The following is a 14,070-nucleotide window of genomic DNA, read 5'->3' on the forward strand; positions in this document are numbered from 1 at the left end:
AGCATGACTGATGTAACAAGTTAAGATTTTTTGATGTTGAAGGAATGAGCAGAACCCCATGAAGTAACTTAATTCAGAATAAGATGCAATTTACCTGGAAGTACAGCCTAAGTTTGAATTCTCAGCTCAGATAAAATGTCATTACACATCTTATTCATTTTATATAACTTAATAGCTTCAACTCTTAAAAATGTGGTACTAGATTATGTAAAAATATTCATTGTTCTCAAGCAACTACCAAGCACACAAAGAATTTTTTTTTTTCAAGTTTCCTGTTTGTTCACATGAAAGGCAATGTGTTTTAGTGGAAAAGAGTACTGGACAGGAATTTGGGGCCTTGGTTACCAGACCATGGTAACCATTTACATGCTGTAAATCAACTAACACTGAAAAAGCTGGTTGCAGACTCTTGAGTGTATGTGTATATAACAGAGGGATAATACTATTCACCTGTACTATAATGATAACTTGCATTAATAACTATTAAAGTTATTTGTTAGTTATCAAATTTTACACAAAACCAATGCAAACTATTTTTGCTTTCAATGTCTAGGAAGGTTTTAAGCATAGCTGCTTCAAATAGAAATTTAAAATTTTGTTTTTATTTTTTAAATTTTTTTGCACAAGGGAGGAAAGAGTCTTCTTCCAAATAATTACTGAGTTGTGTTTGTGGTCCTTCCACACTTTAAGTTATCATCATTACCTTCAGCATGTTTAAGTTGAATGAGTGGGTCTCTAAGTCTGTTCAACAGTTTGAAATATATGGATGATGTAACTGGACTCCACATACATATATTTGTCAATACATTTCACAGTATACAGTGGATGGGACAATATCACAACAGGCAACTTTATTTTTTTTAGAATTTGATCCAAAAATCAAGAAAAATAAATAAATGGTGCTGAGTCTCTATTATGTTAGTACACAAAATAAACCAAAAAATACATCAACATTTACCATGAGATCATTTAAATGTGTTAGCAAATGATCTGATAAGAGAAATGTGATTTACAACACGGGAAACTTCTCTTAACAACCATAGACTTAAATGCACTGCACTGTAGGTCACCTAGACTAGGTTAGCAAGAATGAGCAAAGTGGCAGGTCTAAGAGGCGACCCCCAAACACCTTCCTCAGATGGAGACTTTGGTAATTGTGGTTAAAAAATCAATTCTTATTCTTCATCATGTTGGATGATCATTTTGTCCATTTTTCTCCTGTGATGAGTCCATTTTAAATACTTCAGTTATTTTGAAGACACTCCAAATCTACAGAACAGCAGACTCTCCCATTCTGTTCAAAAAGGACACAAGTGTTAACCCAGTGAGACTCATGAGTCCATGAGCGGTCTGTTATCTTTATAGGCAAAAGAGCTTGCTTTTGATTCCAAAAGGACCAAACATAGATGCTACAAAAGCACTTATGAAGGAGTTTAAGGGAAGGAAGCAAGGATCAACCCTGCAGGGTTCCCTCTTGCTGGGGTTCTGCTGGCAGTGCCATATATGACCCTGGCTATGCTCAATGCATGCTTGACACACCAACCCACCAATCCAAGTTTTCACACAATTTATTGGCTAGACTTATTCCCAATAGATTCTTTCCAAAAATAAATCTCCTGAAGATGATGATTTGCCACATACAGTGCTAATCAAGCATAACAAGAATCTGAAGGCAAATCCAAGATGGGTTCTTGAAAGTTACACATCTTAGGGATCAATATAATGTCTCATGTGATGAATAAGGAGACAGTGCTTATCAGATTTAGAAATTCCTGAAAATTCATTAAGAATCAATTTCATGTAATAATGTTAATGTGTCTTCACAATTCCCTTAATAAATCATCAATATGACATAAAAAATAATATTAAATAATACACGTGTCAGTGTATCCTGGTCATTTAGTTTGCTCTGGCAAAAGGTACAGATGGGACCATGGCTCTCTTATTATGTGAAGTCTGATATCACCCTTTTCCTACTGTGGCAACATCTTAAGATTATATGAAATTCACATTAATAACATTAATAATTAAGCCCTCCCCCAAATTAGGTACTTTGATAATTAAACAGAATGAACAACTTCACAGAACACTGATTTTTTTTTTTCTATCATTAACAGTTTCATGAAAGAACTCATGAAATTTTCCAGGTTTAAAGGAGGTAGATATTTTCTATTTCTCTATTTCTTTCATTCTCTTTCTAACATGTAGGTCAAAATAGCTTAAATCAGTCATAATTGGGATGAGTCAGTTGTTAAAGATCAGTATTTTAAAATAAAAAGGGACTATTTTATTCTACATTGTTCATTTGGAACTTGCCTTTATACAAGGTGCATATGATCCATTCAGATATATGAACATCCTGTGAGAAGTACAAGCCTGTTTCTACAATGATCCATGGAACCTATGCACTCAGAAACCAGAAGTAAACCTCCTGCAGATATTCTGATAAACTGTTCAAGCCTGAATATCCAATTACCTTGCATTTACAGGTTGTGCAGGGAGATCCAGCCATTGTCCATACTGCACCACTGAGTCTAGAAACACCATAGCTGTCCAGGCAAGTTTTCCTGATATCATAGGCAATGTTATCAGCCAGGCAGGGGTCACTGACACAGTGGGGACAGCACTCCCCTTCCAACATGGCTGTGTATTCACAGCTCAAACTGGGGCAAGCAAGTGGCCAGCAATCCACCTCTCCTTCCTGTGGACAGAAAGCCAAGAATGACTCATCATTATTCCTAGGCACAATTTTATTCCCAAAGTCCTATGAGGGGAAAGAGAGCACAATGATTTTCACCATTCTGGTCATTGAAAGTTACCAGTTACATGACAGATTTCCTGCCTGAAGACCTGTTACAGTTATCAACCTTCTTCACGGTGCCTTTGCTGACTATGTAGTCTATAGTCCACAAAAAGAGTTAAGTCAGCTTCTCTGTGCACAAAACACAGTCTGTCATTATTTTTAATATGATACTTATGATTTTATCATAATCATCACTATAAGTCCTCCCTAAGTTTTGAGATTTCAGGATTTGGGCTAGTTTCTTTTTCTCTCTGATGCTTACTTAGCACACATTTGGTCAAGAAATGATAATAAAATGAATAAATAAATAGGGTGGTAAGGTACTGGCTGGTATGTAAAGAGATATTAATTTCACATAAGGTCAAAAGTGGAACATGGAATATTAAAATATCCAACAACTTTGTAGACTGAGTTATGTTATGGTTTAGATATGAGGTATCCTCCACAGTTATTATGTGAGACAATGCCAGAAAGATTAGAGGTCGAATGATTGGGTTATGAGAGTTTTAACCTAATCAGTGTGTTACCCTGGTAGGGATTAACTGGGTGGTAATTATAGGCAGGTAGGGTGTGGCTAGAGGAGGTGGGTCCCTGGGGATATGCCTTTGGGACATATATTTTGATCCTGTTGAACAGATATCTCTCTCTCTCTCTCTTCCCCTTTCTCTCTCTCTCCCTCTCTCTCTCTCTCTCTCTCTCTCTCTCTCTCTCTCTCTCTCTTTCTCTCTCTCTCTTTCTCCCCTTCCTGGTACCATGTTCCCAACTGCTTTCCTATGCCACACACTTCTGCCATGATGTTCTACCTCACCCCAGGGCCTGAGGAATGAAGTAACCATGAGCCCCCAAGTAAACTTTTTCTTCTTAAAAATTTTCTTGTCAGGTCTTTTGGTCACAACAACAAAAAAGCTAACTAAAATGTTGCCAGTTTCAAATTTTAAGTTGAAATTGGGCATTTTCAGAAGCATTTCAAAAAATATTTTAAAAATTTAACATGATTTGTGAAGATTCTATATTTCAGTTTAAATGGAATCTTTATCTATGTGTGTCAGCATCTGACAATTGGGACTCCATTAAGCTACTTGCAATAGAACTGTTTCTCTCTGAGCCTCTTATTCTGTTATCATGATGCTTATTACAACACATGGTAACTCTTTAATTATTCGGTCAGCTTCACAAGATTAAAGGCTTTTACAGATGTAAACCATCTTTGTTTTACTCACTATTACTTATTCAGAGTCTGGCATAGGCAAACTCTTGATAAGTATTTATTAAATGTGACCCATATCATTCTCAAGTAATTTTTAAGTTAATGTTCAACACCCTCTTTTTTTATTTAAATAAATCACCTTAGAGACGGGACAAAATATGTGTTTTAAAATTCTGTATATGAAAATTCCATGTATAAAATTAATACTAATTCTTCTGGCTACCTGATTATTGGCTTCTAGAAAAAGACATGCAGTATTCCAGACAGGAATTGAAACCAATCACATAGTTATATTGGATGTGTTCATCCGTGGATGGGGATTTGAAAAAAATTGCTGCAATTTGAATTTCTGAGTTATAATCCTCAAAAGTAGAGAACTAATACCATCCTAATGCAAGGATTATATTATTAAGATTATCCACACATTTTACCTGAAGATTTCAGAAAATTTGATGGAAATTTATAGTTTCTCTGAATGTGTGTTTCCATATAGTATGGGTCCCTGTATAGTACCCATATAGTATTTGTAATTCAACAAATATTAAACATCCAACTAAGAGTTTCCATTTCAAGTTGACTCATGCAGAATTCTCCACAGTTGTAAACCTACTCACAGATGAAATATCACATACATGGCAAAAATATGTCCTAAAAGTCTTTCCATCCTTGGAAATCATGGTCTGTGTTATAATTTGAAACAGAATGAATCAGGTCCAGAAATCAAGTCTTTTCTCTGAATTACAATAAGCCATTAATGTCCCTATATTAATATCTAAGACAACATCCATTTATTTATATGAATGTTTAGCATCTGAAAAAGATTTTTCAAGGTAGGAAATACTAACAAAAAGCAGCAGCCATTTTAAGTGCTATGTGTCAAGTACTGTATTTGTCCTTCGCATACATTATTTAACCTTCCAAAGATTTTTTGAAATAGCTACTCATACAATTGTGTACATTTGAGGAAAAGAATAATCAGTGAATACATAGGACTTGCCTAAGGTGATCACACTGAGAGTTAGCACATGAGAGAATCTGGATTAGATACTAGGTCTCTATCATTCAATCGCTGGTATATCTACTATATTGAGCTACCTCTCATATCAAAACATTTAATGGCTATAGGAGAAGAAATAAAAACTTGGCTCTATAAAGACTGTAAGTATCAAACAATGCTTTGAAAGTTATCTATCTTGCAGGGTTTTTTCTTGATCTGTATTTCCTAAGAAATAAGAGCTGTAAACTAACATTGTTTGGGTCAAATCTGTTCTATAAATATGTTGCTTTTTTCCTGTACAGTGTTTTAAGTACAATTTGAACATCTTTAGGCAGAGCATATGCCTCTTGGTTAGCCATAGTCCCACAACTCCCTGCAAGGTATCAGAAACAGCTGGGAACCAGTCAAGTCTATAAACCACGAGTTTATAACCCCTTCCAAAGTACACGATGACAATGTCTATGGCAAGCTGACATACCAGACACCGACACTGCTGGCAGCTGTGGGTCCAATTGTCTCCACTTCGATACAGCTTATGTCCATTTTGATCTAAACATTGACTTGTGACTCTGGTGTCACACTCTGGGCAGCAGAAAAGGTCAACACTTGGATTCTGGCAATCACAAGCTGTCCGTCGGCAGAATATCTTCCCATCCTGTTTAGAAATGAGGTTAAAGAGGTTTTGTCATTAGGGAAATGAGGGGAAACAAACATTACAGAAACCAAACCTTGTAAATACTTTACAGAGCTGATGGAAAGGATGTCCTAGAATCATGGCTATCCCAAGACGCCTCTCTTTTGCTCAAAACAGATGCTTGTCTATGTGCCCTAGCGAACACCCTGGTTTTTCTCTGACCTTTCCTGAGGAGTAAGTCAAATAGAAGAATTTCTAAGTTTAACAAAGAAGTCAATATGTTTTTTGAAAATGCTTTTATTCCCTCAATATTTCTTTAAAATCATGTTTCTGAATAAGAATTACAGCTACACTAAGCAGTTCAAAATATATTCCTGGTCAAGAACTCTTTTAAGTGGAAAATCATGCTCCTGCTTTTCTCACCTAACACATTCAAATGCACTTGTCTAATTTTTATCACTGTTACAACTGTACTAGGAAGTCTTATTGTATCCTTTGTACAGAAGAATTAACTGGGGACCAGGAAGGCTAAATTCCTAATCCAAGATCACAGATGGTAGCACCTCAAACCAGCATCACAAGGTCCTTCAGTTTTTAAAACAAGTATTCTGCTGTAAGACAGCCTTTAGGTAGATTATTAGAAAAGATCATAATCACAAGCCACCTTCCATCTTGAAGCAATTGAGAATTCACAGTTAAAAGCATTAAAGGTCAATAGCACTTAAGCATTAAAACTGAATATTCTACACCATGTCTCATTTCATGTCCATAAAGTAAGTCCTATGGCCACCACTTATGGCTATAGCTTACTTTGTCAAATATTTACAAAACTAAAGAATTTTGGGGCTGGTAGTTAGTTACCTTAAAGCACATGTAACCGACCTTCCCCATAGAAACCATCTTTCAAAGTCAATCAAGACTATAATTGAAACTTCCCTGTCCTGCAGAAGTCATTACTCTGAGAGACGAAGAGTGCATCTCTGTATCTTAATGTTGAAAGTAGGACTTCATCTCTCTCTCCATGGATCTCGATTAATACCCTTGGTAATCACAGAATCCCCAATACTTTCTATCACCTTCCAAGTCTTCATTTCTTACCAGATAGTTTTTATATATTCACAGAGCTGTCTCATCTCTGGCTTAAACATCTCCACTTCTTGACTGGTTCTTACCATGTTCAATTCTTTCACTGTTACAATTGCCTTCTCCTTCCACAATTTGGAGTATTTTATATCATTGCCATCATCAATCATGTATCATAAACTGAACACTGTCTTAAGCCACACATATGCTAAGTTCTTTATGCATATTGTCACATTCAATCTGATAATCTGTGGAACAAAAATTTCTGTCTTCATTTCTCAAATGAGATAGCAGAGAGAGAACAAAATATAAGCCTTCAATAACATGGAGTGAATTGGAACTCATGTCACCTTGTTTTAAATGCTGTTCTTTCTTTAATGCAGCCTGATTTTAAATATTTACTGGTTATGTCATAGTGTTGACTTTTATAGAGCGTAATGAAGACTAATACCTCATTAAGCCCTATCCCATCTTGTACAGTTAGTTTTTTAGAGTCAGCAAATATATTACTTGATGTTTATCCCTACTTCCTTTCACCTTGTTAGATCCATCTCATCTCTTCTGCCTGCCACAATGTTTTCTCAATGCTGTGTCTGTCATCCGGCACAGAATGCCTTCCTTCACAGCTTAGTGACATCTGCAGACTTGATGGACCTGCCCTCAGGGTCTTCATCTACTTCATACATAACAATGCTGGATCAGATACGGCTTCCTAAGATAAATATAGTGTCAGCTAAAGTGGAAACCTTTAGACAGCTTTACATTCTTTGTAGAGAATGAAAAGGAGATACTGGCTACATATGTAATAACTTAATAGTTGTAAAAATGCTTTCCCTCAAATTGTATTATTGGCTCTACTATAGAGAATGAAAAGAAGTCATTTTATTCTGAAAATATCAGAAAAGGAGAGATAATACACAGAGATACTTATGTGATTTGCATGCATGTATATATATTAAGAGAGAACAAGAGACTCTAGAGGTCAGAGAATTCAACTAGCCTGAATAAAGAAGTATTCAGATTCCAGGAATCTTGCAACAATAGTCTTTTGACTTACGGCTCATAGACATTACTTTAATTCACTAATATACCTTATGAAGCCATGACCCCAAATGAGTTCCTGAGAATTTATTTTATCCAACAGAAGCTAAGAAAAGTAATGAGAAACAACAGGAAACCATCTTGTCAGCTCTGTTTTCTATGGCACTATAATACTCTTCCCAGGTTTAGAAGGACTAAGTCTCAGGAATCAGCATGCCCAAATCCATGACCAGCATCAAACAAGAGGCTAAATCCCCTCAGGAGAGTTTATTGTACTTCCGGCAAAGAGACCCAATCAGAATGTCAGGTTTCTTGCCATGAACTGATTAAAAGAAATAGGAATAAGAATGAATGGATAACCTCCAGGGTAAGTGCAAAATAAAGCAATTTCCTGTCTCATCAATTATGTGAAAATGCCAAATGGGCCACTCTTAGCTTTCATGGTGTTTCAGAACAATGACTATGTTCACTTTGGCTTTGAATTACAGGGTAGCTGTCAAGAAAAACCATTTTTAATCATGAAAATGTCACAGGTGACTTCATGAATTCAATGAGAACGTGATTAGAACAGCTCAGTTCACAAAGCACAACCACACAGGAAACCAAATACAGGAAGGGAAAGGAGCTCACCACGGTGAGTCGGCCCTCTTATCATAGACCTCTGGGTCTCTACCCAGATTTGGACCTCTTTCCCAGCTGTGGTGGACAGAAAAATCCCAACTTAAATTCCAAAGATGTTATTTCTCCTCTTCTACCTCAGACACTAAACCTTTCCATTCACTTTTATAATGAAAGTTCAACTATAAACTGTATTATAATATTCACATATTTTCTTATGAATTTTTGAAAGCAGGAACATACAATTTGCTAGACAATTTAAAAACAATTTATTCTTGTTATGGTATGGAAAATTACAGATTTTGTATTTTAAATTATGTATTTTATTACTGAATATTCAACACATTTGTGGCACTACTCCAGATTGCAAAGTATAGTAATTTTTTTGTGCCATGGAGTTCTGAAATCTTTAAATCAAGGAGGGTGGACTTAGGGGAAATTATTTAGGTAAACTGAATAAAAATATAAATTGGAGGTTGGCAAAGTGATGCTCATATCCAAATTCAGACTGTTGCCTGCTTCTGAAAATAAAGTTTTATGAGAACATAGGTTCCTTCATTTGTTGACATATTGTCTTTGGCTGCTTTTATATTGCAATGGCATAGAGTATTTAGGACAGAGATTTTATGATCTGCAAAAGTTAAAATATTTACTCTCTGTCCCTCTTTAGAAAAAGTTTGTTGACCCCTGGTATAAACTATAAAATTAGGAGTACTGCTCCAGACACATTTTTATCCCTCCTCACTTGAATTTTTCAGGCTGTGCTTTCCAATCCTTTTTGTTTTCTTTTCTAACTAAGTGCTAATTTTGCCGTCAGGTCACAGCATACCTCACAAGTTGTTATTTTAGTACTCTCTTATTAACCCCTAGGGTTGAAACACCTTTGATGATCACTTTAATGAAGCAGGAAACTAGGCTCAGTGAGGGGAAATGACTTCTCCATGTAGAAATTAATAACAAAATGGAACCTAGACCTAACCTGGACTTTTATAAAAATGGCTTTCTACTACTATGCATCCTGTGTCAAGAGGATGCTGGAGGGCAGGAAAATGTGATTTCAGCTAAAAGGAGACCAGAGAATTTTTGAGGTAATGGTTCTCTAAGTACAGTTTTCCAACCAGCAGCATTAGTATCCCCTAGAAACCAGTTAGAAGTACAAATTATCAAGCTCCACCCTAAATCTACAGAACCAGAAATTCTGGGAGAGAAGTCAGTGATTGGAGTTTTGCAGCCCTTTAAGTGATTCTGGAGCAAGGAAAGTCTCAGAACCATTGATGGGGGAACAACCCAGCATGATCAACTGAGGAGTCAGCATGGTATGACTCACTCAGCCTCTTACAATTAAAAGGCAGGATTTGGAACATTACCCTAGGAGAATGAAGTTGGAGAAACAGAAATGGAGATCCTATACTCTGACTAAACTTCTGGTAATTTGGGGGCTCAATAAAACTTGCCAATACATTCAACTTTGAAAAACTGAGAAACATGATCTTAAGGTTTGCACATCAGAGTCCTACCATCAAAAGCAACTATGAACAAGAAGGTACTGATAAATAAATGCTCCTTATTGAGTTCAAAGAGCAAAGTGAAGCATCTTTATGAGTAGACTGCAGGAACCTAATGGCTAATTTATTTACCCTAGCCCCAGTCACAGACTGACTCATCTCTCATCTTCACACCATGAGTGAGTACAATTAAGATGGAAGAGCCATTTTCTGGTAGCTACTTGCAGGCCAGGGTCTTCCCTCCTTGTTAGAAAGAGACACTTGAGTCCTCTAGGTGTTGCTAGTATGGTTATCTTCCACAGTTTCTGAGCAAAAGTTCAAATGAAGTCAGTGAAAAGGGTCATCATTCTAGAGGGCCTCATGTCCAATATTTTCTCTATTTTGCTTTCTCTTTCAGTGCTATCACAGAGGTTTGTGAATTTATTATAAGATGACAGGTGATTGGTTATTTATGGTATCCCTTTCCATACTCATTTCTATAGTTCCCAGAAAAATTCAAGACTTGGTCCTGCTCTAGTTTTTAGTATTTAGTTTGAGGGTGAATGTTATTCACTTTTTAAAAAATCCAAAAGAAAGCAAAGAAATGAAATCTAGCCCTCACAGATTTTTTTCCCTTACTTCCACCAGTTTTTCCAGTTATTAATGATAGCACAGTAGTTCCCCATTATTCATGGAAGAAACACTCAAAGACACCCGATGTCTGAAACCATGGATAGTTGAATCCCTTATATTCTGTTCTTTACTACACAGACATACCTATGGTAAAGTTTAATTTCAAAATTAGGCACAGTAAAAGATTATAATAACAGAATAATATACTATAATAAAAATTATAGAAATACAATCTCTCTTGCTCTCAATATACCTTATTGTGATATACTCATGCTTTTTGTGTTGATGTGAAATTATACAATGCCTGTATGATGAGATGATGATGTGAAACAAACAAAATTGGCATTGTGATATACTCTTTAGCTATCACATGAGTTTTTTGAACACAAACACTGTAATACCACAAGAGTTGATCTGATAACCAAGATGGCTGTAAGTGATTAATGGGCAGATAGAATATACAGCATAGATACCCGGGATGATGGCATGATTCATATCCCAGGCTGCATGGAACTCAGAACAACAGACAATTTAAAGTTTATGAATTTTTATTTCTGAAATTTTCAGTTTAATATTTTTGGAATGTGATTTACCGTGGTTAGATGAAACTGAAAATAATGAAAGAAATAATAAATAAGAGTGGCCTACGAAGGAAGTAGGTGTGGGTATAGGGTGCACATGTAGGAGCAGATGTAATAGAAGCTAACATCAAGTGTATAAAAGCTGGACTTGCAAACCCTGGCTCTTTCTCTCTGTGGTACATAGATACTGTTCACCCAGGAAAATAGCTAAGTCTTAAAGCTCTATGGAACTTTTTTGTTACCCACAATTGGGAAACTATAGTCATAGAAGCTCAGTCTCTGGCATGATTTATTATCAGAACACATTATTTCACTCCTTTGTTTTCTCTCATGTGATCTGACCTGTCTATTCCTCTTTCAGGTTTTAACGTTTGCTTCCTTGAACCTTTATCTCAGTCTAAATGGTTCTGTCTAGTTAGCTTCAAACTCCTCAGGTCATCCATCATGCTGTCAATCAGACCAATATTGAGGCATGCTAATCATAATACTTTACTGCCTCCAGGATGATATACTCAGGCTCTGCTCCACCTCCATCCTTTTTCTCTAAATTTCATGCCCTGTTCTATCTCCAGCCTTTATCTCTAGGTTCATGATCAACTATTCCCTTCCTATACTTTGTCCCTAACATTCTAATCTCATCATTTTCTTCCTATGTCTAGCACAGCATATATTCTTATGCTTCTGCATGTTTGCTGTTCCTTCTGTTTGGAATTCACTTTCCTCCACATCTCTCCTTAGCTAAATTTCTCATCCTTTAAGATCTTATTCAGGGTCACCTCTGCGAATCCTTTCTCTATTTCCTTTTGTATTCTCTACTAATATATCTTTCATTTTCTATATTCCCATAGCAAATGACTCAGACTTTAACATAGAGTGACAGGTGGTTAATTGTGTATCCATTTCCTTCTCCATTTCCATGATCCTCAACAAAAACACAAATAGTTATAATAAAATGCTACATTTCTGTAGGGAACATTCCTCAAGCTTATCTGACAGCAGTCACTGACAACATGGTCTTAGTAGAGAAAATGAGGTAATGGTAAAGACTCGCCATGGAATGAAGGTCTTTGGAGCTGTTGAGGCTGAGATTGAACTGAGGGGAGGCCTCGTTCTGACATGCATCACAGAAAGCTGTGATGTGAGCTCACCCGCCCGCACTGCCTTGCCTCATGCTGTGTGCTGGAGCTGCCGTTCCCCCAGTCCTTTGTCTCAGACCTGTTGCTGGGCAGAATTGCTTAGGCATGCTTGGTTTGTTTACACTACCTGGACCCTCGACGTATAGTTCACCTATAGGCTGACTCTGTTATACTTTAACAAACGTGTTAACCTGATTGGATAATGTGTCTATATATGTCCTGTGCAACTCTAAATAAAATTAGATCCGTGCCTTCAGAGCTCCATCTCCGATGCCTGGGTAAGCGCGCTGGGTAAGGGTAGGCATCGTTTGTCCTCATCCTCAGCAAACTCATCTCTGATCATCTACACATTTCCTGGAAATTAATAAACCTAGGCCATCTCTATCTTTCCATGTAATGCAAGTAGCGTATAAAGATAATTTCCAAAGGCCCTGGACAAATTTATGAGTAGAAAGGCCACATATGGGTATCCATAAAAATAAGTTGGGCTATAATCAAGATTTATGTACCAAACACAGAGAACTTTTTCACCTGCTTTTTGGTGATCTATATAATGCTGAAAGAACATGGGTTCCAAGTAGTTCAATCAGTCTCCTGGGCCCAATGAACAAAGTGATCTAAAAATGCACAAAACCTTGTTACTACCAAGGAAACCCAAAGAATCTAAACAAAAGCTCAAATCCATTTGTACTGACCTAGCTTTATCATTGAACTCCATTCATCTGTGGACATGCTTCAAGGCCTTTCTTTCAGTTGGTATCAAACACTAACTAACCTGGTGTATTGACTCTGTGAATGTGGTTGGGCATAGCCTTTTATAAAAACCCTGACTCTGCTCCTTTCAATAGTGAGCCTTGACCCTTGGTTAGCATGTGTGATTCTGTATTGTGTGATTTGTTTTAATATGAATTTAAAGCATCAAGGATATGACTGAAAAGATAACACTTTATACCCTGAACTTGATTTTATTTCATAGCTTCCAAGATAATTGTCCATTTGAATGCTTAAGTACTAGAGATATTTCTTGTAAAATTGGAATAGGACAGTTTGAACTGCAAATGTTGAAAACAAAAAGCAGGGTCATGTTGAGCATGGTGGTGCACACCTATAATCCCAGTGGCTCAGAGTCTGAGGCAAGAGGATTGTAAGTTCAAAGCCAGCCTCAGCAATGGCAAGGTACTAAGCAACTCAGTGAGACCTTGTCTCTAAATAAACTAGAAAATAGGACTGGGGATATGGCTCAGTTGTTGAATGACCCTGAGTTCAATCCCCAGTACCAAAAAAAAAAAGCAGGAGTCACAAGTTGTTCATTTTATAAGAATGAATTCCAGAATTGATTTGAGATTCTTCACCAGCTCCTAAAATGGTGTTTTTTCCCTCCCTACCACCTCTGGGAAACTATGTATAAACGGGTAATGAATTCAATTAGAAAATGAAACAACAGCAACATAAAGATTTATAGGAAGAAATCTTCCTAATAATTTATTTGGAAAAGAGGGAGATGGTGGTGGTAATAGAGGTTCATGTTATTAACAAAATAAGATTACAAGAATTGCTCATCTCCTGTGGCAATTTCAGTCTAATTCTCATAAGACTTTGGAGATACGTTAGGAGCCAAAACAGAATAAATCAGGCTGCTTGGATTATTAGCACAGTTAATTAATGAAGCCATGGGAAATTTTTAATGATTGGTAGGTTCCTTGCTTTATCATGGACTGAAATGAAACAAAAACTTAAAAGCGAAGTTTGGTCTTTCTCACAGTAGTCAATATGCAGTTAAGTCCCTTGCCAATTCTAGGGTCGGTAACCTAGAAAGCCTTAAAAGAATTTCATTTCAGGCTGTGACCATCCTC

The 14,070-nt window shown here is 36.6% G+C and overlaps 1 protein-coding gene across 2 annotated transcripts in view; it reads right to left on the bottom strand.

The window, feature by feature from the left end:
• Positions 1–214: 214 nt before the first annotated feature.
• Nell1 (neural EGFL like 1) overlaps positions 215–14,070 on the bottom strand; it is an 865,354-nt gene continuing 851,498 nt past the window's right edge. For both annotated transcript variants that reach the window (XM_047517024.1, XM_047517023.1), the window contains 3 exons: positions 5,486–5,662; positions 2,477–2,701; positions 215–1,294 (listed from right to left, as the gene is read on the bottom strand). In XM_047517024.1, the coding sequence (XP_047372980.1) occupies positions 1,244–1,294; positions 2,477–2,701; positions 5,486–5,662 (453 nt within the window). In that variant the 3' untranslated portion in view covers positions 215–1,243. The remainder of the gene's footprint in view (positions 1,295–2,476; positions 2,702–5,485; positions 5,663–14,070) is intronic.

The sequence above is a fragment of the Sciurus carolinensis genome, chromosome 11, assembly GCF_902686445.1.
Source record: "Sciurus carolinensis chromosome 11, mSciCar1.2, whole genome shotgun sequence".
Taxonomy (NCBI): domain Eukaryota; kingdom Metazoa; phylum Chordata; class Mammalia; order Rodentia; family Sciuridae; genus Sciurus; species Sciurus carolinensis.